This window comes from Marmota monax, unplaced genomic scaffold (genome assembly GCF_021218885.2).
Source record: "Marmota monax isolate L192 unplaced genomic scaffold, Marmota_monax_Labrador192_F-V1.1 WCK01_AAM20220418_F8-fsc00127, whole genome shotgun sequence".
Lineage (NCBI taxonomy): Eukaryota > Metazoa > Chordata > Mammalia > Rodentia > Sciuridae > Marmota > Marmota monax.
Window position 1 is genome coordinate 2,767,759 of NW_026692894.1, and position 25,115 is coordinate 2,792,873.

Sequence of the window (25,115 nt, forward strand, 5' to 3'; positions counted from 1 at the left end):
CAAGTATGGCCATGAAAATTTCTAAAGCTTCTAGCTCAAACTTGCTTCTCATGCATTATGTATTTTTAGGCTGGAAAAACTAATAACATCCTTTTTGGAAGACCAGGATCCACAGAGTAGACTAGAGGTTGGCGCTGATATGCGTAAAATTCATCACTGTTTTCATCATTTAAAGGTAAGTTTAAATGTTTCCTTCAGTAGAAACCATTTCCTGCCATGCTCCAACTGCAATAAAAAAAAACTTTTCTGGTTGACCAAGCCTTGAAAAGTTAGGACCCAGCTTCACAGAAAATGGTGTGAGCTTTGAACCAATGCTGTGGTCACCACCCACTTTCTCCTGAGATCAGATCTTACTTGCCAATAAATAAGCTCAAACCATGGACTTCAAATTCTTTTGCCAGGAATCTCTACCTCTACACAGAATAGTTCTGTGTTCCAAAAACCAATTTTAAAATAATATCAAGTGAATTGTGTATTGTATTTTTTATTTAGCCTTATAATTCACTTTCCTCTGCCTTGGGTTTTACCTTTCCTGATGAGGAGATGGGGTTTTCATTACATGTTCCTTCTACCTTAGTTGTATTTTTTCATACCTCGGTAAGATAGTGAACATGTCTGTGAGTCTGCTATGGGCCAGGATTGGGAAGGCAATGTTGAACGAGTCATGGAGAAGACAGATAAGGGCTATAATAAAGGTATGAACTGAGCGCTATTGTGTTACGTAGAAAGGGAAGAGAGTCCAAGAGGAGATAATGTTTGAGGAAGAATTTCCCAATTTAGGAAAGGAGAGATAAAGATGGGGGAGAAGGGAATGTGGAAGGCAGGTGGGGTTGGGGGACAAGCAAGTGAGAAAAGCGACTGTGAATTCAAGGAGTCAGGAGAAGGCAGGCTTATGTTCAGGGAATTGTTACAGGGAAAAGAGTCAAACAAGAAAATTTGGAATGGCGATATAGGGGCAAAACTGTTCTTTCAACTTACAGAAACTATTGAATGACAAGAAGATCTTCAGGAACAGTACAGTCTCCTCTGAAATCAAAGAGCCAGACTGCCAAGAACCAGTAAAAGAGGAAGAATATAAAAAGCTACGAGACCTTCTAAAGCAGAGGGATAATGAAATCAGTATCCTTCCTGAAGCCATGAAACTCTCTGCTCCTGGCTTGAAAGGGGGGTGAGAACAGGTGACTCCCCACTGCCACATCACTCAGGGGCCCACCCTTCCTCCCAATCAATCACCTCGTCCCTTTCCATTGAGAAGTAAAATGTCCCTTTAGCAAACACAGTGCAGTCACTAGTGAAAAAGAGTAGCTACAAAAGAAAACGTTTGACCTTACTTTTAGCCTGATATAGTTTCTCTACAGAGAACATTTCAGTTTATAGAAAAGTATGAGCTTTTTTATGGCATCTCTTAACATTAGATTTGTGAAAATATAATTTTTGACTACTCTGTGGTGCTCTTTCTGGTTCAGTCCTAAGCCAATAAGTTAGCTGGTTATCTTTAGCTAGCTGACCGGACACCGGGCTGACCACAGCCTTACCATGGCCCAGAGTTTGTGGCTGGTATGTGGGTGAAACTCAAATCATGGCTGAAAAAATGGTAAATGGTATTTAGCTTATGAAGAGCAGAGATTGATTTAAATGTAACCTTTTATTTAAAAGGAGATCTACTACTTTGGGTTCTACTTACAAATGTTTCCAAATTTGGAAGTGAGAATAGATGAGTGTTCAAGACAGAATTCTTATTGGCTCCAGGAGGCAGCATATATGGGGTCCTGAGAGTGGTGGCATTCCCTGGGACATGAGCTGCTCCTAGTTGCAGACTAGGTGGTTACTTCTAAAGAGCCCCTGGTGGGGGGTTAGACCTCAGGACTCCCTGAGATTTCTTCAGTATTCCTTCTTGTTAAAAGACTTGACATTTTCATGACATTTGCAGCATTTAAACACACACAGGAAATAATTTTGGTCAATTCATTATAAGCAGATATTTTTTGCTCATTTTTAAAATTTTCTAAAGATACTTTAGCTTCAACTATTGTCCAAAATGCATAAAAATAATCTATGTAAAGAAAATCCAGAAATAAAGAGGTAAAAACAAACCAAATACAAAGTAAGTCTGCTGCCTGATTAACTTCAGTCTTTAATTTTAGTTGAGCATTAGCAGACCCCTTACGTCAGATTCAAGTAAATTTTAGCTGCTTTATTATTCAGCAAGTAACAGTAGGTTCAACTGTGAATTACACCCCCACACGAGCCCTTGTCTGTGAGTGCTGCCACAAATGCTGTCACCCTTGCATTCCTTTCCCTCTCTCTTACCCCATCCATCTCCAGGGATGGTCTCAGCCTGGACCTCAGTCCTGGCCTCAGCCCCAGTCTGAGCTCTGCTTCTTTTCCTGGCCCTGATCCTAGTCCAGGATCTTCTCTCCTAAATACTCCTACCAACTTCTTAATCCGCTTCATGACTTATGAAGGTCTGTGCCTATAGGAGGGATGAAATGAGATATGACAGAGAGGGAACGGGCCAGGCTTGTTCATATACATTTATTTGTAAAAGAGAATGAGAGAGAAAGAGAGACATACATCATCTCCCTTCTTCACTGTGGTGAATCTGGGTACCACTATTCACATGGGGCTACACTAGATTCTTTACTGAATAATTCAGAGTTTCCGCCATCTGAGTCTCATATTCAAAATGATGGTGTGTATGCTGTCAGAGTGGACAGAATACTGATCTTGAATCCATACTTGGATTGAAATCCTAGCTCTTCTTTTATTAGCTGTATGACTACTTGATGAAGCTGTTTCCTATCCTTCAGGAGCAGGAGCGTAAGACCTGCCCTGTCAATCTCACTGTGCTGAGAAAAACCAGAATGTGCCCAGGCATTCTAGAGCATCCCATAATGGAAGCTGTGCTGAGGTAAACAGTAAGTAAAATCAGAAGAAGGAAAAACAACAGCTAAGGTTTAATCATCTCAAAACTTACGTTCATCAAAGGCTGAAAATCAATAAAGGCTCTTGATGCATCACAGTTACTCAGTCGGGTTTGGAGGATGTTTTCTTATCTGTCTTTGTAGACCCAGAAGGCTCAGATTGTGACAGGTGTGAGAAAGACACTATTTCCCATGGGAGTAGGTGGGGGTAGATTATACTGGAGATCAACAAAAGATAGTAGTGCTGTCAAAGTGACCACCAACAACATGAATGTCCATAGTGGGAGTTATAAGGTTCCATTTCAGTGACATCATCCGTTTGAACAAACCCCAGACACACCTTCACAAAGTATAAAACAAGGTGGTACTGAATCACAGCTCAGCCAAAGAGGGGAATCTTCCCAGATAAAAGACCTATATACTCAGAGATATATGCACAGCTTCACTGCCTAGTACAAGTAAAGTAAAGTATTCACTTTACTTTTTATTAACTCTTTCATAAAAAATCTAAGACATCTGGTTTAAACTAAGAACATTTTGAAAAACTTTGAGTTTGCTAATTTTTCATCTCGTGGTGTCATGGTAGAAGACTAATAGCCTCCTTATTGTCCACAACTGTGTAGTAGGAATTTGGAAAGTTAAAATCTTCCTTTAGTCAGTTTTTACCATATGTTCAAGAGCAAGTGGTTTGGGGACTATTAACTGCATTTGGATCATTTGTATTTTGATCATTATAATCTAGGATGAGTCATTTATTCCTTAAGTCAAATTTCAGATATTTTAGTCAACATGTTAAAAAAGGAAAAGAAGAAAACTCAGGATGCTCTCCACTTCTCTAGTGTGGATAGAGGTGAAATCAGACTCATCCAGAGCTCACCCTTCCCACTTGGAAACCCAGAAGGTCAGAGGACATCACTATTCTCAGCCTCGACACAGTCCCAGGATTGCAGCATGCTCGGGAGCAGATCCAGTTTGCTCCACAAAAAATCAGGTCAGTTGATTAAATGTCTAGTGTTTTTCATGGCCTATACTGGGTTTCAGTGTAGTTGTAAATGTGCAAGGACAAAGACACTAACAATGTATTTTTCTAACAAATCTTTTTTTACTGATTTTTTAAAAAAAATAAATGACAGCGGAATGCATTACAATTCTTATTAAACACATACAGCAAAATTTTTCATATTTCTGGTTGTATGTAAAGCATGTTGACACCAATTCGTGTCTTCACACATGTACTTTGGATAATGATGTCTATCACATTCCACCATCCTTGCTAATCCCCTGCCCCCACCCTTAATCTCTTAAATACTAGTTTCCCAAATTAATTTCCCCAAATCTCTTAAATACTAGTTTCCCAAATTAATTTCCCCAAATCTCTTAAATACTAGTTTCCCAAATTAATGACTGAACTGAGAAAAACAAAGTATGAATTTTCATAGCATTCAAAGGTAGAACTGCAAAGGTCTAGGGTAGAAAAGTGAACTTTAGAGACAGGAAAGAAAAACCTTCCTCTGCCCTTAAGAAGGAACAAGGAAGATCAAATGTCACATTAATAACAAGATGATGTCATGTTTATTACTAAATCCAAATGAGCTATTTACATCAAAACAATTTTAAAGTAAAAAAAAAATTAAAGTATTTAAAGTTTTATCACAACCTTAAAGAGCAATTAGCAAAATGATTGGACCAACTCAGAAGCATCTTCCCCTTTTTTAGCTTTTGGTACTGCTAGTACAGAACCTTCCAGGGGGCTGGGGATATGGCTCAAGCGGTAGCGCACTCGTCTGGCATGCGTGCGGCCCGGGTTCGATCCTCAGCACCACGTACAAACAAAGATGTTGTGTCCGCTGAAAACTAAATAAATATTAAAAAATTCTCTTAACAAAACAAAACAGAACCTTCCAGAATCCCAGGTCTGTTTGTGTATGTTTCCCCTTGTTAGACCAGCATGGCATGATGTAGTCATGTGACTGGTGCCTTGTCCAGGATATGGAGGAATCAGAAGTGTGGTGTGTACTGGGAAAAAAATGGTGAAATTTTACCTTTTTGGCAACATGTTAACATTTTCTGTGCAAACATTTGTTGGAATGTACTACCTGATATGTGTGGCTTCCTCGAGGATCTAGCCTGGGAACCACCAGAGTGTGGTGTTCATTAAGAAGCATGTGCTTTAATTAATAAAGACAACTTGGAGAAGTGTGGAGATATATTATGTGATATCACATTCCTGTAGCTCTTAATTCCAAATCTCCCTGCATTGAATAGTTCTTCAACAACACAGTACAATGAATTCCAATCCAGGAAAACAAAGATACCATTTATCATGATGGCAGCAGAAATGAAAATCACTGATTCCTTTCTGTGACTGTTTTCTATTCAGCTTTGCTCTATTTATTATAGATAGCAGCTGGGTGGGGAAAAGGGGGAGCCGTCTGCATTGGTGAACTCTTACCCATCCATTTACTCATTCCTCTTTAATTCAACATATTATCGAGCACATACTTTGTCCTAGGCACAATGTTAATTATTATTACAGCCAAAGCTTACATTGGCCTTATATACCAAGTACTATGTTAAATCCTCTGCTTGAATTATTTACCCACATATTACAGATGAGAACATACATAGACAAACACAAGCTCTGACCTCAGAGAGACACAGGAAGAGAGTCACTCAACAATTGATTACAGAATTGTATTTCTGTATTAGCAGGGAGCACATGCCAGGGACCTTACCTGCAGTGAAGACTAGAAAGATCCAAAAGGGGAGTGAGGGTAAATGTGTGAGTGGAAGGAATCTTGGAAGGAAAAGGAATCAGTTGCGTGAACAGCTTTGAAGTCCTTTGTAATGAAAAGGAACATTTTAGGAATCCAAAAAGCCAGATATGGTTGGCATCTGAGGGATGAGTGAGAGCCTGGGGAGGCAAATTGATTGACATGTGCTGAGCAGATCAACACAAAGACCACATGACCATAAGGGACCATTGTAGTAGCTTAGGCTAAAGGATAGGGATGATGAGAGAGGTGAGGTAGCAGAAGCATTTAGGAAGTCGAGTGGACAGAGCTTTGTTGCTCACAGGATGTGGAGGGTGAGGGTGAGGATTGGCCCCCAGGTCACACAGTAGCTGGTGAGACTTGTCACAGCAGTAAGGAATAGTGAGTGCCTCCCGTGGTTCTCTGACAGTCAGCATTGTTGGCCATTGAGAACATGGCACGGGCACCTCTGCTGTGGGAACCCAGAAAAAATAGGACCCCAAAATGTGATGCTCTGCCATGCTGCATACTTTGAACTGAAGGCCATCAGAAGGGCCTCAGAAGCAAACTCTCTATCCAACCTTCTCCTAATCTTCTTTCTCCTACTCTTTTTTCTCCCCTAATACAGGCCACAAAAACTAGAACCCCTCTCCCCTAAAGCCAGCCACAAAATCTAGAAATACTATCTCCCCACCCTGCACCTTTTTTGGCCATAAAGAAATTCTCTGACCTACCCTGTCTGATAGTGTATCACAAGACCCTCATTCCAAAAGGTCCTTCCCTGTCCTGGGAGGAAGAAATGACACACAGAAGAGTCCAAGGAGAAGCCAAACAGATAGGCTTTGCTGAATTGCCCCCATTCATTTTATTACATTAGATCATAACATTTTCCCAATCACTTTTCTAAATGGTGTCGTTAAACCTAAGCATAAAAATAGAGTTTTCCCCCAGGTCTTTGGTTCCATCTGAAGGCTGCCATATTATATAACATTTGATTAAATTAGTCTGCTTTGCTTTTCTCTTGTTGATTAGTCTTTTGTCACAGGGGTGTTCCTTATGATGAGTAAGGAAAGGTATCGGACCTTCTTGCCCCTGCTTTGCTGAAATTAAAGGTCATGGTCAGTACCCCATGGCTCATGATGGAAGGAACTCTGTTTCCTGGCCTTTTCGAAACACTTACTCCATTGTGCCTGTGCAGAAATGGCCTCAGACATCTCTGCCCAACCCTTGTTGTGAGCCAGACCTTTTCAATTTCGATTTCTTCTCATCCACACCATCCCTTTCTCGTAATTCTTCTCCCCACAGCATCTCATAATCCTTCCCCTTCCTTATAATTGCAGTCAATTTTTTCAGGAACTCTTTTCTTCCCTGGATACTGCTATTGAGACAGACTATAGTTTTATTTGGAGAATAAATAAAATTTACTTAAATAGAAAATTGCTGAAAAAATAATGGAAATTGTTTGTAAAGTCCAAGTACAAATGAGGTAAAAGTTTTGGAGCAGAGCCTTATATTTGAAAGGTTGTTGAGCTGTTTTAACCGTCATTGGATACAGTTCTAGCAACAACTTTAAATAGGAGTAGGCTCACAAATGGACTGATAATGATCTAACCATTTGGGGAAGGGATTGATGGGAGATTGACTACTTTTTTGGCAAAACTACAAATGGAATGAAAACTGTTGCTGATGAATTGATGCTGCAGAGCAACAGGTTGTGGGATCGCTTCTTATCCTATTAAGATTCTAGGAGCTGATTTTATTTTACTTGTGTATTTATTTTATTATTGCAATGTTTTATATATGAGAAGCTCACATGAACTAAAGCAAATACAATAAAATTAATAAGCCTAGTGTTTTGAAAGTTTTTGTCTTAGGTAGGTGTTGTCGGTTTCTATGATTGGTCCCTGGGGCTGTTTCTTATGCAGAGAGCATGTAAATCTCACCATCTCTCAAATTGTTGTGAAACTATCTCCCCCTCCACCGCCCTCCCCTTCTTCCATTCACCTCCACTTGATGCTGAAAATAAGTCCTTTCTAATCAGAAAATGAAACTGAATTTAGAGTTCACTAGAGAGCCTTGTAGGTCGAGTCATTGTCCAGCAGCCTGCCAAGGCGGAGCAAGGTCAGGGGCTTTGGGGCCTTTGGTTATTGTTTTGAAGGTTCGATGTCTGTGTTGGTTTCATTGAAATAAAGAGGAGGATTGTTCAGCTCCACAGTTTGAGAAGAATCATATTGTTCTGTTTAAAATAAGACAAGTTTTAAGGTTAGGTTGGTTTGGGTTTTTTTGTGTGTTTTATTTTCTGTTTTAGATCTCTGACTGTGTTCCAAATAGTCACCAGGAACCAGTCGGGATTCCAAAGGCCCCACCACTCAGCACATCCTTTAGCTGCTTGAGAAGCTAACAGAACCCACTCATCACAGGTGATGTTGCTGTCATTTTAAAGATGGGGGTGGAACTCAGTGGGAGAGCACTTGCCTAGCATGCATGAGACTCTGGATTCCAGCCCTAGATCACGAAAAGAAAAATCAAGAAAATTAATTGCAAAAACATACCCTTGAGGCTCCAGACCCTATTCTTTTGTTTTGTGAGAATTCTTTGAATTCCCACTCTGTGCATGGAAGATCCAGGGTATGCTGTGGGCTGTACCAAGGTGAACTGAGAGTGTCTCTGACTCAGGGAACTCACAGTTAAATAGTGGAGGCTGGCTTTGAACCCAAATAGCAGAGAATAAAATAAGTTGCTTTAAGCAGAAGCTAGAAGAAATATTTTGGGAGTTCAAAGGAAAATGGAAGAAATTTATTTTCTTTTAATTCTTTTGTATTTTATTGATGTGTTATGATTGTACACAATAGTGGGATCCGTTGTTCTGTATTCTGATGTGCACACGATACAACTATATCATTTGGCCAATATCATTCCCCAGATTTCTCCTGTACCTTCCCTCCTCCCTCACTAGGTCCTTTTCCTCTTCTCTACTGATCTCCCTTTGATTTCCTTGAGTTCCCCCCACCTTTCTCTTCTTTTTCTTCTTTAGCTTCCACATGTGACAGAAAACATAAAACCCTTGCTTTTCTGAGTTTGGTTTATTCAATTAACATAAAATTGCCAAGTTCCATCCATTTTCCTACAGATTTCTTCATTATGCTGAATAAAACTCCACATTTTCTTTATTCATTTACACATTGATGGACACCTAGACTAGTTCCATAGTTTTACTATTGTGAATTGTGCTACTCCAAACTTGGGTATCGAGATTGTATGGTGACTTTAATCCTTTAGAGTGAATACTGAGGAGTGGTACAGCTGGGTCATATGGTGGTTCCATTCCTAGTCTTTTGCAGAACTTCCTCATCCATTTCCATAGGAGTTGTACTAACTTACAGTCCCACCAGCAGTGTCAAAGTGTTCCTCCTTCTCTGCGTCTTCTCCAGCATTTATTAATGTTTATATTCTTGATGGCTGCCATTCTGACTGGAGTGAGATGAAATCGCAATGTAGTTTTTATTTTCATTTTCCTGATTGCTAATTTCATTTCCCTAATCCCCTAATTCCCTAATTGCTAATGATGATGAACATTTTCCATGTATTTTTTGGCCTTTTGTAGTTCTTCTTTTGAGAAGTACCTGTTTAGTTCTTTTATGCATTTATTAATTGGGTTATGTGACTTTTTGGTGTTAAGTTTTTTTGGGTTCTTTATATAATCTGGATATTAGATATATATGTTCTGGATATATTAATCTGGAGGAGCTAGCAAAGGTTTTCTCCCATTCTGTGGGTTCTCTTCACATTCTTATTTCCTTGCTGTGCAGAAGCTTTTTAATTTGATGCCATCCCATTTATTAGTTCTTGGCTTATTATTTCCTAAGCTTTAGGAGTCCTATTGAGAGAGTCATTGTCTTTGCCAATATGTTGGCGTGTTGGTGCTACGTTTTCTTCTAGGAGTTGCATGGTTTCTGGTTTGATTCCTAGGACCTCAATCCATTTTGAATTGACTTTTGTGCAGTGTAGAGAGAAGGATCTGGTCTTACTCTTCTCCATATGGATAATCAGTTGTCCTAGCACCATTTGTTTAAAAGCCTGTTTTTTCTCTAACAGGGTTTTTGCACCTTTGTCAAGGATCAGATGACTGTATCTGTGTTTGTCTCTGCTTTCTATTCTGTCTCATTGGTCTATGTGTCTGTTTTTATGCTAGGACCATGCGGTTTTTGTTACTATGGCTCTTTAGGATAATTTGACGTCAGGTACTGTGATGCCTGCAGCATTGCTTTTTTTGGCTTAGAATTGCCTTAGCTATTCTGGGCCTTTTATTCTTCCAAATGAGTTTTATGACTGTTTTTTCTAACTCTGTGAAGAATGTCATTGGTATTTTGATGGAGACTACATTGAATTTGTATATTGCTTTTGGCAATGTGGCCATTTCAACTATTAATTCTTCCTACTGATGAACACAAGAGGTCTTTCTATCCTCTAAGGTCTTCTTCAATTTATTTCTTCAGATTCACTCTCAGGTATCTCTTTTTAGGCTATTGCGAATAGGATAGTTTTCCTGATTTCTTTCTCAGCAGATTCATTGCTGGTGTTAATTTTTGTACATTGACTCTCTAACCTGCTACGTTGCTGAGTTTGGCTGGTTCTAGTAGTCTTCAGGTGCAGCATCTTGGCTCATCTAAGTATAGGATCATGTCATCTGAAAACAATAATTGACTTCTTCCTTTTCTGTTTTTATCCCTTTTATTTCAAGAAGGGAAGAACTTTAATCAGCAGGTCGGGAAAAGTGTGACCCAGCAGGTGACATGGAAGTTCAGTCTCCAAGGACTGGTAGAATTCAGGCATTCAAATGTGAACTATTCCATAATACTTAAGTCTTAAAGAATAATGTGAGCACTTGTATGTCTTCTTTCAAAAAAATGTCTGTTCAGATTTCTTGCCCATTTTTTTATCCATGTGTTTTCTTTTTGTAGATTTAAATTCTTTATAAATTTTAGATATTAATCCTTTATCAGAAGTATTGTTTGAAAATGTTTCCTCACCATCCATAGATTGTCCCTTTACTTTTATTATTTCCTTCATTGTGCAAAAGTTTTTTATTTTGATATAATCCCATTTGTCTACATTTTTCTATTTTGTGGTTTGTTATTGTTGTTGTTGTTGTTTATTTTGTGTGTGTGTAAGGGATGTACCAAGGATTGAACTCAGTGACACTTGACCACTGAGTCACATCCCCAGCCCTATTTTGTATTTAATTTAGAGACAGGGTCTCACTGAGTTGCTTACTGCCTCACTTTTGCTGAGGTTGGCTTTGAACTCATGATCCTCCTGCCTCAGCCTCCTGAGCCACTGAGATTAAAGGCATGTGCCACAAAGCCTGGCCATTTGGGGGTTTTTACCTGTACTTTTGGAGTCAAATCTAAAAAAAAAAAATTGCCCAAACTAATGTCATGTTTTCCCCCTACCTTTTCTTCTAATAGTTTTATAGTCCCAGGTCTTATATTTAATTCATTTTTAATTGATTTGTGTATTTGGTGGTGAGATCAGATCCAATTTATTTCTTCTGAATAGCAGTTTTCCCAATACTATTAACTAAAGACACTGTCCTTTTCCATCGGGTGTCCTTGACATCTCTGTCGAAAATCTATTGGACTGTAGGTGGGTAGGTTCATTTCTGGGCTCTTATTGTGTTTCATTTGTGGATAAGTCTGTTTTTATGCCAGTACCATGCTGTTCTAATTACTATAGCTCTGTAGTAGGGTTTGAATCAGATAATATGATGCCTCCAGTTTTGTACTTTGGGGTTCATGTTTGCCTTTTAGAGCTTTTTGTGGCTCCATATGAATTTTAGGATTGTTTTTCTGTTTCTCTGAAAAATGATCTTGGAATTTTGCAAAGGATTGCATTGAATCTGTAGATCATTTTGGGTAGTATAGATATTTTAACAATATTTATTCTTTCAATCCATCAATACATAAAGGAAAGAAGGTCAACATCACTGATCATTAGGGCAATGCAAATTAGAAACCACAATAATATATCACCTCACACTTGTCAGATTGTATATTACCAAGAAGATGAAAGATAACAAATGTTTACAAGGAAATGGAGAGAAGGGAATCCTGTACCCTGTTGATGGGAACATAAATTGTACAGCAGTAATGGAAAACTGTTTGGAGGCTCCTCAAAAAACTAAAAATAGGATTACCATAGGATCCAGAAGTCCTACTTCTGGATATTTACCAAAAGATTTGAAATGAGTTTGTTAAAGAGATATCTGTACTCCCATGTTCTTTATAGCACTGCTCACAGTGGCCAATATATAGAAGCAATTTAAGTGTCCCTAAATAGGTGAATGGATAAGGAAAATACTATTATACATGTAGGAAAAACCAATAATTGCCTCTACCCATCTTAGTTCTTGGGTTGGATCTTCAGCTGAAATCTAGGAAACAAATTAGCACAAGAGAAATACATACAAGTTTCATTACTTTGTACATGTACCTGGGGACCCTCACAAGGGAGTAAATATCTGAAGAAATGGTCAAAACAGAAAGATTGTATGCTTTTTATACAAAGAACAATAAATTTATGAAGAAATGGCAGAACAAAGTGATCTGGGCTTGGAGTGGAAACACATGGGGAACACAAAGCTAGTTGAAGATAAGTGTTACTTTAGTGAGTTTATGTTGCATTTCTCACGACTAAAACACTCAGGGTCACTCCAGTGAACTGGCTGCACGAAATAATCACACAAGAGACAGAGATACCTTTTTCTTGACGGCTCCTCTGACCTTAGGGGTCCATGAAAAGAGAGACCATGTGCTGAACCCTTTTATTGGAAAGAAACCATTCAAATGAAGCAAGGGGTCAGGTTTCAGGAGGTTGAGTCTAGCTTCATGATGTCTGCTGTCAGCAGGTTGACTGACTGTAGGAAGGCCACACCCAAAGGCAGAGCAAGAAGGGGACACACAAAGGGCGTTTCCATGGAACATTCTATTCCAAACAAAGCAAAGGGGTAGGATTACAAAAAAAAAAATAGGTGAGTGTAGCTCCACCCCAGGGGTATGCCTGCTCAGAAGACTGGCCTTGCTATCCAAGCGGGGTGGCGGGGGGCTCAAATACCAAGTCACAAGTCATGGCACTACAGTGCCAGACTACAGTGATCTTTCAGATCCCCGTGGTGCATCAGGTCTGGAAGTCATGGTAACTCAGTGTGGCTCCCCACAAGTTTATTTATTCAAATACACTGCAGCAACAATTCCAGTCTCCAATTATACAGTCCACTTTGTAGCTGTGGTACAGAGAAGGAACCTCTCCCAGAGGCGTCTTTTTATTTTGCTACCAGGGATTTAACTCAGGGTCACTTGGCCACTGAGCCACATCCTCAGCCTTGTTTTGTATTTTATTTAGAGACAGGGTCTCACTGAGATGCTTAGCTCCTCACTATTGCTGAGGCTGGCTTTGAACTTGAGATCCTTCTGTCTTGACCTCCTGAGCCGCTAGGATTACAGGCACCTGGTGCACCATGGCGCCTGGCCAGAGGAATCTTTATGGACTGGTACCTGTAGGAAAATTTCGATCAAAGAGCCCTTTCTGCAACTACTGTTTCTCCAGTGATTTTAGCCTAAAATAATCAAAATACCAATTCAGCATATTTTGAAGTAGATCACCCTTAACTCCTTCAATATACTTTAAAATACTATTCAACCTTTGAAAAATAAATTTTGCCATTGGAGACAACATGGATGCAATTGAAGAACATTATGCTAAATGAAATAAGCTAGGCACAGAAAGATAAACATTTTGTGATTCTCATCTGTGGAATCTGAAGCAATCAAAATCAAAGAAGTGGAAAATAGAATGGTGGCTACCAAAGTCTGGGGATGGAAGGTTGGAGAATTGATGGTTGAGGGTATAAAGCCTCAATTAAGCAAAGGGAATAAGTTTTCTCTTACTTTGAAATATATTGCACAGTATGATAAATACAATAAATAATAAGATACATTTCAAAATGGCCCAGAGTAAATTTCAAATGTTCTCACCACAAACAAAAAAAATGCTAAGTATTGGAGGTGATGGATATGTTAATTAACTTAATTATTCTATTTTGTATTCATAAATCATAGCATCACTATGTACCTCATGAATATATACCATTATAATTTGTCTATTTATAATTTTTAAAAGTTATAAAGCAGAATAATGAGAGTGAAGTCTTAGAGACAGTAAAATAAGGAAAAGCTATGTAAGGCTGATGGGGTTATCTGTTTAGCTGTGGCCTTGGAGGTGCACAGGAAATCAAAAGAAATAAGTCCAGAAAAATGAGTGGGAAATTGCTGGGGTGGTTGCTTCCAGGAGAGGGAATAGAGGAACGAAGGGGAACTTCCCCTTTTAATTTTATATGTTTGCATATTATTTTAATTTTTTACTTTTTTTATTGAACAAGGGTGGCATGTTACAGAAATCCTTAAATGCTACACCAGGAAATTGTCTTCACTGAGCGGTGAGGGAGCAACCAAAGCAGCAGTGGGTCTGGTCAGGGTTGTGCTCTAGGGCGGCATTTATATTAGATATGAGGAGGCTGGAGACCAAGTAAGTAATTTAGGAAATAGCTTAATAGATTGGGGATGAAGTTCTGGAAAAGAGGAGAGGAACATGAAGAGAGATTAGAGAGGGAGGCCACAGCAGCTCTTCATGGCATGAAGGACAGCTCTGCTTCGTCCCCTCTTCCCAGTTCCCTAAGTCTGAAGATGCAGTCGCAGGCCCAGGTAAGAGAATAAGGGAGCACCCAAGGGTTTGTTGCTTCAAACCTTGAGTCAAAGGATTGCTGTTGAGACCCAAACCACTGTTCGCAAATCTTGACCCACCCAATCCTCCACTAAGTCCAAGAGAGCTCGGGAGGCAGAACTCACCCGTAAAACAACCAGAGAAACAGAATAAAAATAAAATTGTTTCTAAGGTCCTTTCCAGCTCGCTGTGGGTAGGCCACAGGCCTAGACACCAACCTCGGCTTTTAGAATCTCCCAGGATCTATCTCCCCTGACCACACTCTGGCCTTTGCATGCCCCATGAATGCAATGAAAGAAACAGCGAATGGATGATTGCCTTCTCCACAGGGCTGTAGCCACTTGTATCTCTGCAGGGCACAGTCCTGACCAAGTAGTTAGACACATGCAGCTTTGCATCCCTCCTATTTAAATCGTCTGTAGAGTAGATGAAATGAATAAATGACACCTGAAAACCAAAGGAGAGAGGAAGAGGGAGTGAGCAGGCCCACACGAGGGAACAAGCACACAGGTGTCTGCTTTCAGGTCCAAAATCAAGGCTCGAACCACTTCCAAATGTTCGTTTTATCCCACCGTTTTTTGTGATCCCAATAAGATCTTCAGAGGTATAAAGGTCAATGTGTCTTTTAAAATAAAGTGGTTTATCTACAATAGGCTCAACTCCTAGCATTTGGTTCATGGTTCACCCATGAACACCCATGTGCCTCCCGGTTATCTATCTGTCTATCTATCTATCTTTCATCTGTCTGCTGATGTACTTAACAGTCTCTCCATTCATCTGTATATCTACCTATAAGTCTATTTTGGAAGTCACCATCTGTGAGACCTCCAGCATTTTTCATCTAGTGGGGAGATAAATAGGCAGAGCTGTCTTTTAGTATAATGAAAGCTCAATAAGAGGGCCTGCACAGTTAAGTAGTCTAGACAGCCATCAATTCCATATTCTTTGAGGAAAAAAGGGTACGATCAGAAGGGGAAACAGATTCCAAGCTTGTAGAGGATTCAAAGAACTAGAGGTATCAAAGAGGCAGAAAGTAGTTGGATAAAATGGATACCTGTTTCTTTTGGGCATTAAAGTTGCCCAGTCCAGCAGCTGGGTCAGACATACAGAGGAAGACCATGAAGCTGGTTGGTATTAAGGTGCTCCATGAAAGCAAGGAAATGACTTGAAGGGAGGCCCACTGATGATAGAGAGGAGAAGGTAGAGGGAGACAGAGGCGGTGGAATGAGCCTGAAAGGGAAAGAGTTGCTTGTATTGCATTGTTTGTTTATTTTCATCAGCATGCATGAATATTTTTCTGGAATCCAGGGGAAAGCAGGTGGAATGCAAATCAACATCCTCCTCTCCCCACCTGGTTGTAGAAGGAATTAGATACCCATTTTTCCACCTTGCCCTGAAGTTTTGAGTGGAAGAATGTATTTATATTCAGTTCTGTCCATAAAGTAGGTTGGTATTGCCTGTTCAAGCAGATGAGTTCTTCAGATAGGAGGGACACCTTTGAAGTTCCTTTCAAGAACTGCTGAGGAGGGCGCTATGCTTAGGGTCTGGTAGATCCCCTGACCAATCCTGGAGGCCAGTTGCCCAGAGTCATTTTCTTCTATGCAACAAAAAAAGCTGATTGTTCTAGGCACAAGAACCATCTTTTGGCTCAGGGATAAAAGATGGTGAACATTAAGACGGAGTCAGAACACAGACAGTTTTCATTTTTTGTTGAACATTATATTCAAAAATTACAGTGTCTGTTAGTGACTTTGAGCCCGGGTTTAATTTTCTCATATAAAAGTGAGCTGGATTCCCAGGAGCAGAGTGTGAGCTGGATGTTCACTGAGGTGCATCCCTGGAACCCACCCCTGTGGAGGGAGGGGCAGACTCCGACTTGGAGGAAGGAGAAGATGAACTGTGTTGCAGCCTTGTAAGATGACAGAGGCCTCAGGTGACCTGACAAGGGGCTCTGGAGCTGGACCGGTCTTTTAGAGTTTCCTGAGTTGAAGAAGGCCACAGGGCCTTGCTCCCCTCCTGACGATCCGTCTCTGGATGGGCCTTCCCCTGTAAGGAACATGGCGTTCTGAGAGGTGGTCATTTTGTTTTTCTTTGTTTGTTTCTTTGTTCAGCTGAGAAAAATGGGGTTGACAGTGAGGACTTAACTCTAAAGTACTCCCAGTGGCTGAGAAGTCCTTTATTCTCTCACATCTCATACCCACTGTTTTCCAGGATTTCAAAAAAAAAACAGTATAATCCATAATTTAGCTGAATTACATAACTTTATAGCCCACAATGTAACTCCACAGTAACATGACCCATAAAATGAATGAATATAGGAATTGCATAATCTATTCACTATTTTAACGTTATTTTTATGATGTGATATATTCTGCAGGAGGACCTTGGGATGCAAGGTCATAAGCCCTGTCACCCTGACAGGGAACAGAAGGTCTTTCTCTCTTACAAGTGCACATGTATGTGTGCATGCATGCGGACACATGCACACTCATACACATGCACACACATATTCAAACACATGTGTGCACACACATACACACCCAGAGTCTTGCCAAGACTTTGAAAATAAAACCTTATCCTTTCATCCATCACGTATTTACTCTAGAAGCTCAAGTACTGTGCTGCTCTACATGAGATGGAAAATTTAAGATGTAAGAAAATATAAGATTGTCCTACAGAAGCTCCAGGAAGCACAAAGGACTATCCTTAGCTGTGGGAGCCGTGGCTCCTATAAACTCATTGAACAGAAGCTCATTGAACTTAAGCTGGTGCCAGTACTGTGCGGGGTGTTGGGTTACAGTGCAAATGAGACAAGGAAACTTCTCAAAGAAAAGGCACGGAGGTGTGGGACACACAGCAGGTATGTGACATTACAGGCATTAGATTGTAGGATTTGTGTGAATAGGATGGTATTCCATGAGAAATAGAGCTGAAGAGGGACCAGCTCATGAGAAGCTTAAAAGCTAGCCTTCCAAATTAAGAGCTTTATTCTCTTGTCAGTGGGGAGCCATTATGACTCTTTAACAAAAAAGTAACATGGGCAAATATCTGTTTCAGAAACATTACTGTTAGCAGTGCACACGAGTAAATTGGAAACAGGAGGGAAAAGAGATAAGATATTGTAGTACAATCAACTGAGAAATTATAAGGACCTGAACCAAGTCAGCCACACAAGCAATTGAGCAGATGAGACAAGCATTTGTGCTACTGATTAGAATGGGGTCAAGATGAACCATCTCCCATCACACCCAGTTTCTGAGTGGACAGGGTGCCATATACCAAGGCAGTGAATCCATGGAGAGAATCAGGGCTGGAGGGAGAGTTGATTAATTAAATTATTGATACGACGTGAATGATCATGAGATGGGATTGTCTAAGGTATAGACTTATAGCTTTAGTGCTCAAGGCTAGGGGTTAATTTGCAGTATGGATGTATCATTGACTAGTAGCCATGAGAGTGAATAAGGTGGTCCAAGAAGATGCATAGAAAGGAAAAAAGGGGAAGAGGACACAGGCCGGTTTCTCTACTGATCCCAATATTGACGAATAGGAGTAGAAATAGGTTGAGGCTAAAAAAGCAGCAAAGGAGGACAGTGAAAGGCAAGAGAAAGTCAAGAGAGAGCAAAATCTCAGCAGCCACGTTGAGTTTCAAGCAGACTATTGCAGTTCATAGATGTTGCAGAGTAGCCAAAGAGATGAGAACTACAAACAGTCTATTGGATTTAGGTGGGAAGTGATCCGTAACCTTTGCCAAAGCAGTAGCAAAGAATGTGGGTACAAAAACTCATTTTTCCAGCTTCAAGAGGAACAGGTAAAGAAGTGGAGATAGAAATGATCATACAGCTCAGTGGAGGTTAAGGAATGCTCAGGCTAGAGTTGTTGAGTGGAGTTCCTTTGTGGCTGTTGAAGTCATTCAGGATATTGACAGGAAACGGAGTGGGAAGGAAAACTGTGAGCCAGAAGCCCCAGTCTGCTTGGGATAGCTGGGAGATTTGTTTACTCCTTGGACCAATGTACAGCGAGCAGCCTTAAGTCACATCATTGGAGAAAGTGGACAGTGGGACCAAATGTTACAGACCTCAAAGGAGGAAAAGCTTTGACCTTGGTGATGAAAATAAAATAGTGATTTTGAAATAGAATCAAGGTGCCAGAAGATGGCCAACACTGTCTCTGACCTCTGCCACCCACCCCCCACCTGGAATCTACATTGCAGGACCACAAACAGCCTCTCCTCCCCAGGGCTCCAGAGAAGACAGCATCCTGAGGGGGAAGCTGGATTTCAGTGAAGGGAGAAACTGAAGGGAAAATGTTAAGCAAGTGGGAAAGTTTGCAATGAGTTAGGGGTTCCAGAGAGCACAGTAGGACAGGCTCCCAGGGAGGCTAGAAGGAGAAGGAGAAATGGGTGGGATGAGGTAGGGGTAGGGTGAAGAAGTAGAAAATAACATGGGAGATGACTTTCATCTGGAGGGGCTTGCCTTTTGTGGTGGCCAGAGATGTCAAGGATGAAAGGCGTAGTAAGACTGATCATCCTGGAGGCTGCAGGCCTGGGAAGTGTAGCCGATTCAGTTTCTTACTGGTTTTTTAATGACATGCTTCTGAGCATTCTCTTTGAAATGAACTCTTCCTGGATGAGGTGGTGGGCGGCCATAGAGGAGAAGGTCAACTGGCTTCTAGAACATTTTATTCCCAGTAAAATCACAGGATCCATGGAAGTTTGGACCAAGGTACTACACCAAAAGGCTTGGGAAGGCATTGGAAACTCTCTCTCAGGTAATGTCTTCCCCAGATTGCTGGGGAAGTGGCCCCCATATGCCTCTCTCTTGATGGGATCACCTCATTTTGGCTCCAGGAGCTGCAGCAGCTCTCCAGGGGGTGAGGGCACTGACTGGGGCCAGTCTTGCATCACTAGCAGTAGTTTTGTGGCTTCACAGATATGGGTCATTCCTCAGGCAGATGTTTATAAACTAGTATTGTATTTCCTAAATTGTACGTTCCTAAATACGCCTTCACTCTTCAGAGGCCTCCTCAGAGCCCCCTCTGGAGGTAAGGTACAGACACTAAGGCAAGGGAAATAGGATTGAATCCAGGAGATTCTTTCCCTGGTCTGTTTTAGTTGAGTCAGGCAGAGCTGAGAATCCTTGCACCTCCCACCCGACTGTGCTTCCTCTGTGACTTCCCTCTGACCTTGAGGCAATCAGACTTCATCCTATGACTAGAGACAGTAATTGCACTGAACAACAGCATCTGCCTTCCCCCTGGAGTTTGAGAATTCCATCAGCACTTCCTTTATCAAACAGGATATTCTGGGGTTTTATATGAATGAAGAAGAAAATGGTTTCTGTCGATGTGTTCAGTGGGGAATGTATTTTAGAAACCAATAGATGGACCCCGGCTTTATTTGTAGCATGAGACATGATTTTTATAAAACATCTCAATCGCTCTGACAATCTCATCCAGAATTCACTGTTCTGTTCATATAACTGTTAGGTCTAGCTGGTTTTTCTTGCCTATGATTATGATACTAATATTTACTATTACTAAATAATATGCCTGTGTGAGAGGGAATGAGGGGGACTAAAAGAAATAAGCCTTTCTCCACTATGCACACAGAAAGCTTGTCTTTTGACTAGAACCACAGTCACTGTCGGGGAAGCCCTCCATCTCCTGGTCCACCGCTTCTCTGCCTTCATCAGCCCAAAAGCTTTGCTTAGAAATGCTTCCTCACTCTTTTTATTTATTTTTTTTTATTGGTTGTTCAAAACATTACAAAGCTCATGACATATCATCTTTCCTCACTCCTTTTAAATACACTGTAGGCTGACGGGGTCCTCGCTTTCTGGCTCCCTAGTTGCTAGTAGTGTGGTATTTGTTGAAGGTTTGCTTCAGTAAATCTATTAAGTTCTTTGTTTTGGGTTATTCTACTTCATTTTGGTGAACAAATTTCTTGGGAATCCTACAGCCAACCATTTTCAGAATATCTCGGGCCTAACAGAATTGAGTGTTGTATTGAGCACTGTTCTAACACAGGAGACAGGCTATGGCCTCTGGTGGGGCCACCAGATTTGTCAAAAGAAAATAAAGGAAAGTCAAAGTTGAATTTCAGATAAACAACCAATTTTAACTTTTAGTAGGTCCCATGCAATATTTGGGATATACTTATACTAAAAAAAAAAAAAAGAAGAAGAAGAAAAGAAAGAATCCTCAATTATCTGAAACTCAGACTCATGGGGAATCCTATCTTTTATCTGACACCCCTACTCTTGGGGCTTTCTTTGTGAGACTGTCTCATTGTAGAGATTCATAGTCACCTTAAGAACCTGTTTCAGAAAAGTAATAGGGAGGTGTATGTAGGTGTATTAGCATGCACAACCTCTGTAGGGCTCTTTTCCTTGTGGGGGACTGGTGGGGGACTGGGTGGAGGAGAGTAAAGTTGATTTTGATGTCATTTTAGCACCAAACACTAAGGCTTTCAACCTTCTGTCTCTCATTTGTTTCTTCCTATTTGGTAAAAATCCAGGTTTCTGAAACCTGGAGGGAGATGGGTGTTATGGTACGTAGCATTTCTCAAAGTTCTGTCAATGCCTGTGCTCTGTGAACACTGGGAAAACATGCCTTGCAATATTACCCGGGAATGTTTTGTGCTCCATGTAGAAATCTCCTGCTACTATTGTGTGTTTCTATTTATTTTTCAGATTTATTGTCAATGCCTAGTAGTGGCCCAAACTATGGCATGATACACTTCATATTTGTGAATGTGCTCCTAGAACCCAATTGTTTGTATATGGTAATTTTTAGAAGTGAATTTTATAACCAAGACTTTTCATCAAAAATATGACCTATTCCACTGGAAATTTTTCAGATTCCCAGAAATGCTCTGAAGTTTCCTAAGCTGGCAACAGAAATATAAGTATCATTTATATTGTTTATTCCATTGAAATATCTGCTACTCTAACTTGACCAGCCATATATTCAGGATAACCAAAGGGTATACTTATGAACTTTTCAAGGCTGCCAGATTTAACTTCCAGAACTTAGTTCTGTATATGATATCAAATGTTTTTGTGAAGTTAACAGATAAACAAAAAGATATTTAGATAACTCTGTAGTCCCACAGTCATTGCATAATGAAAACCAACTCAAGGCTGCCCTGGGATTGCAGGTGATGGGGTCCCTGCAAATATGTGAGTATGTCTACATATTTCTTTGGGGAAGTTTTATTTGCATAATAACTCAACATTGAACATTTAAATGGTTTGAGTGACATTTTGCAGCATCTGAATGGCCTCATCCATAAGAGTTTAATAGATGTCAGACAATGGTCATTCCAAGATGTGCCCTGTAACTCTTATCTAGCCTTTCTGGCCTCTTTACCAAACAGTGATTGATGTGTAAGCACACCTAGTCTTTGAAGGAATATATCTTTGTTTGTTTGTTTGTTTTCTTTCATGGAAATTTATATTAGTGATCACAGGCTAATACCTGGCCTGTCCTTGTCACCAGGCTGTCTTATGGTGCTTCATAGTGCGAGTCCTAGGGTGCTCATTTGCTTTCCTCCACATTACAATCCAACTCTCAGAGAAATATGTCACCTCAGTGTTTCACAGTCTACTGATATGAGAAGGAACACTTGATTCTTTTTTTTTTTTTTTTTTTTTTTTTAATTTTTTTTATTGTGGGTTGTTCAAAACATTACAAATTTCTTGACATATCATATTCCACACTTTGATTCTAGTGGGTTATGAACTCCCACCTTCACCCCATACACAGATTGCAGATTCACATCAGTTACACATCCATTGATTTACAAATTGCCATACTAGTGTCTGTTGTGCTCCGCTGCCTTTCCCATCATCCACCCTCCCCCCTCCCCACCTCTCCCCTCCCCTCCCCTCCTCTCTCTCTACCCCCTCCACTGTATAACCCTGAGGGTCTCCTTCCATTACCGTGCAATTTCCCTTCTCTCTCCCTTTCCCTCCCACCTCTCATCCCTGTTAAATGTTAATCTTCTTCTCCTGTTCTTCGTCCCTACTCTGTTCTTAGTTACTTTCCTTATATCAAAGAAGACATTTGGCATTTGTTTTTTAGGGATTGGCTAGCTTCACTTAGCATAATCTGCTCTAATGCCATCCATTTCCCTGTAAATTCTATGATTTTGTCATTTTTTAATGTAGAGTAATACTCCATTGTGTATAAATGCCACATTTTTTTTATCCATTCGTCTATTGAAGGGCATCTAGGTTGGTTCCACAGTCTTGCTATTGTGAACTGTGCTGCTATGAACATCGATGTAGCAGTGTCCCTGTAGCATGCTCTTTTTAGGTCTTTAGGGAATAGACCAAGAAGGGGAATAGCTGGGTCAAATGGTGGCTCCATTCCCAGCTTTCCAAGAAATCTCCATACTGCTTTCCAAATTGGCTGCACCAATCTGCAGTCCCACCAGCAATGTACAAGTGTACCCTTTTCCCCACATCCTCGCCAGCACTTGTTGTTGTTTGACTTCCTAATGGCTGCCAATCTTACTGGAGTGAGATGGTATCTTAGGGTGGTTTTGATTTGCATTTCTCTGACAGCTAGAGATGTTGAGCATTTTTTCATGTACTTGTTGATTGACTGTATGTCCTCCTCTGTGAAGTGTCTGTTCAGGTCCTTGGCCCATTTGATGATTGGGTTGTTTGTTCTCTTATTGTCTAATTTTTTGAGTTCTTTGTATACTCTGGATATTAGGGCTCTATCTGAAGTGTGAGGAGTAAAGATTTGTTCCCAGGATGTAGGCTCCCTATTTACCTCTCTTATTGTTTCTTTTGCTGAGAAACAACTTCTTAGTTTGAGTAAGTCCCATTTGTTGATTCTAGTTATTAACTTTTGTGCTATGGGTGTCCTATTGAGGAATTTGGAGCCCGACCCCACCGACTGTAGATCGTAGCCAACTTTTTCTTCTATCAGACGGCGCGTCTCTGATTTGATATCAAGTTCCTTGATCCATTTTGAATTCACTTTTGTGCATGGCGAGAGAAAGGGATTCAGTTTCATTTTGTTGCATATGGATTTCCAGTTTTCCCGGCACCATTTGTTGAAGATGCTATCCTTCCTCCATTGCATGCTTTTAGCCCCTTTATCAAATATAAGATAGTTGTAGTTTTGTGGATTGGTTTCTGTGTCCTCTATTCTGTACCATTGGTCCACACGCCTGTTTTGGTACCAGTACCATGCTGTTTTTGTTACTATTGCTCTGTAGTATAGTTTGAAGTCTGGTATCGCTATACCGCCTGATTCACACTTCTTGCTTAGCATTGTTTTTGCTATTCTGGGTCTTTTATTTTTCCATATGAATTTCATGATTGCTTTCTCTATTTCTACAAGAAATGCCATTGGGATTTTGATTGGCATTGCATTAAACCTATAGAGAACTTTTGGTAATATCGCCATTTTGATGATGTTAGTTCTGCCTATCCATGAACAGGGTATATTTTTCCATCTTCTAAGATCTTCTTCTATTTCTCTCTTTAGGGTTCTGTAGTTTTCATTGTATAAGTCTTTCACCTCTTTTGTTAGGTTGATTCCCAAGTATTTTATTTTTTTTGAAGATATTTTGAATGGAGTGGTTGTCCTCATTTCCATTTCAGAGGATTTGTCGCTGATATACAGGAATGCCTTTGATTTATGCGTGTTGATTTTAAATCCTGCCACTTTGCTGAATTCATTTATTAGCTCTAATAGTTTCTTTGTAGAGCCTTTTGGGTCTGCTAGATATAGAATCATATCATCTGCAAATAGTGATAATTTAATTTCTTCTTTTCCTATTTTTATGCCTTTAATTTCTTTCGTCTGTCTAATTGCTCTGGCCAGTGTTTCGAGAACTATGTTGAAGAGAAGTGGAGAGAGAGGGCATCCCTGTCTTGTTCCAGATTTTAGAGGGAATGCCTTCAGTTTTTCTCCATTCAGAATAATGCTAGCCTGAGGCTTAGCATAGATTGCTTTTACAATATTGAGGTATGTTCCTGTTATCCCTAGTTTTTCTAGAGTTTTGAACATAAAGGGATGCTGTACTTTGTCAAATGCTTTTTCCGCATCTATCGAGATGATCATATGGTTCTTATTTTTAAGTCTATTGATGTGGTGAATAACATTTATTGATTTCCGTATATTGAACCAGCCTTGCATCCCAGGGATGAATCCTACTTGATCATGGTGTACAATTTTTTTGATATGTTTTTGTATCCGATTCGCCAGAATTTTATTGAGGATTTTTGCATCTAGGTTCATTAGAGATATTGGTCTGTAGTTTTCTTTCTTTGAAGTGTCTTTGTCTGGTTTAGGTATCAGGGTGATGTTGGCCTCATAGAATGAATTTGGAAGTTCTCCCTCCTTTTCTATTTCCTGAAGTAGCTTGAAAAGTATTGGTATTAGTTCTTCTTTAAAGGTTTTGTAAAATTCTGCTGTATACCCATCGGGACCTGGGCTTTTCTTAGTTGGTAGTCTTTTTATGGTTTCTTCTATCTCCTCAATTGATATTGGTCTGTTTAGGTTTTCTATATCCTCCTGACTCAATCTGGGCAGATCATATGACTTAAGAAATTTATCTATGCCTTCACTATCTTCTAATTTATTGGAGTATAAGGATTCAAAATAGTTTTTGATTATCTTCTGTATTTCTGAAGTG

At 40.1% G+C, this 25,115-nt stretch overlaps 1 protein-coding gene across 3 annotated transcripts in view; it reads left to right on the forward strand.

Moving 5' to 3' along the window:
- Positions 1 to 25,115, forward strand: part of Kif6 (kinesin family member 6) — a 410,513-nt gene that overhangs the window by 198,936 nt on the left and 186,462 nt on the right. For all 3 annotated transcript variants that reach the window (XM_046450779.2, XM_046450780.2, XM_058581414.1), the window contains 3 exons: positions 70 to 175; positions 981 to 1,119; positions 3,700 to 3,915. In XM_046450779.2, the coding sequence (XP_046306735.1) occupies positions 70 to 175; positions 981 to 1,119; positions 3,700 to 3,915 (461 nt within the window). The remainder of the gene's footprint in view (positions 1 to 69; positions 176 to 980; positions 1,120 to 3,699; positions 3,916 to 25,115) is intronic.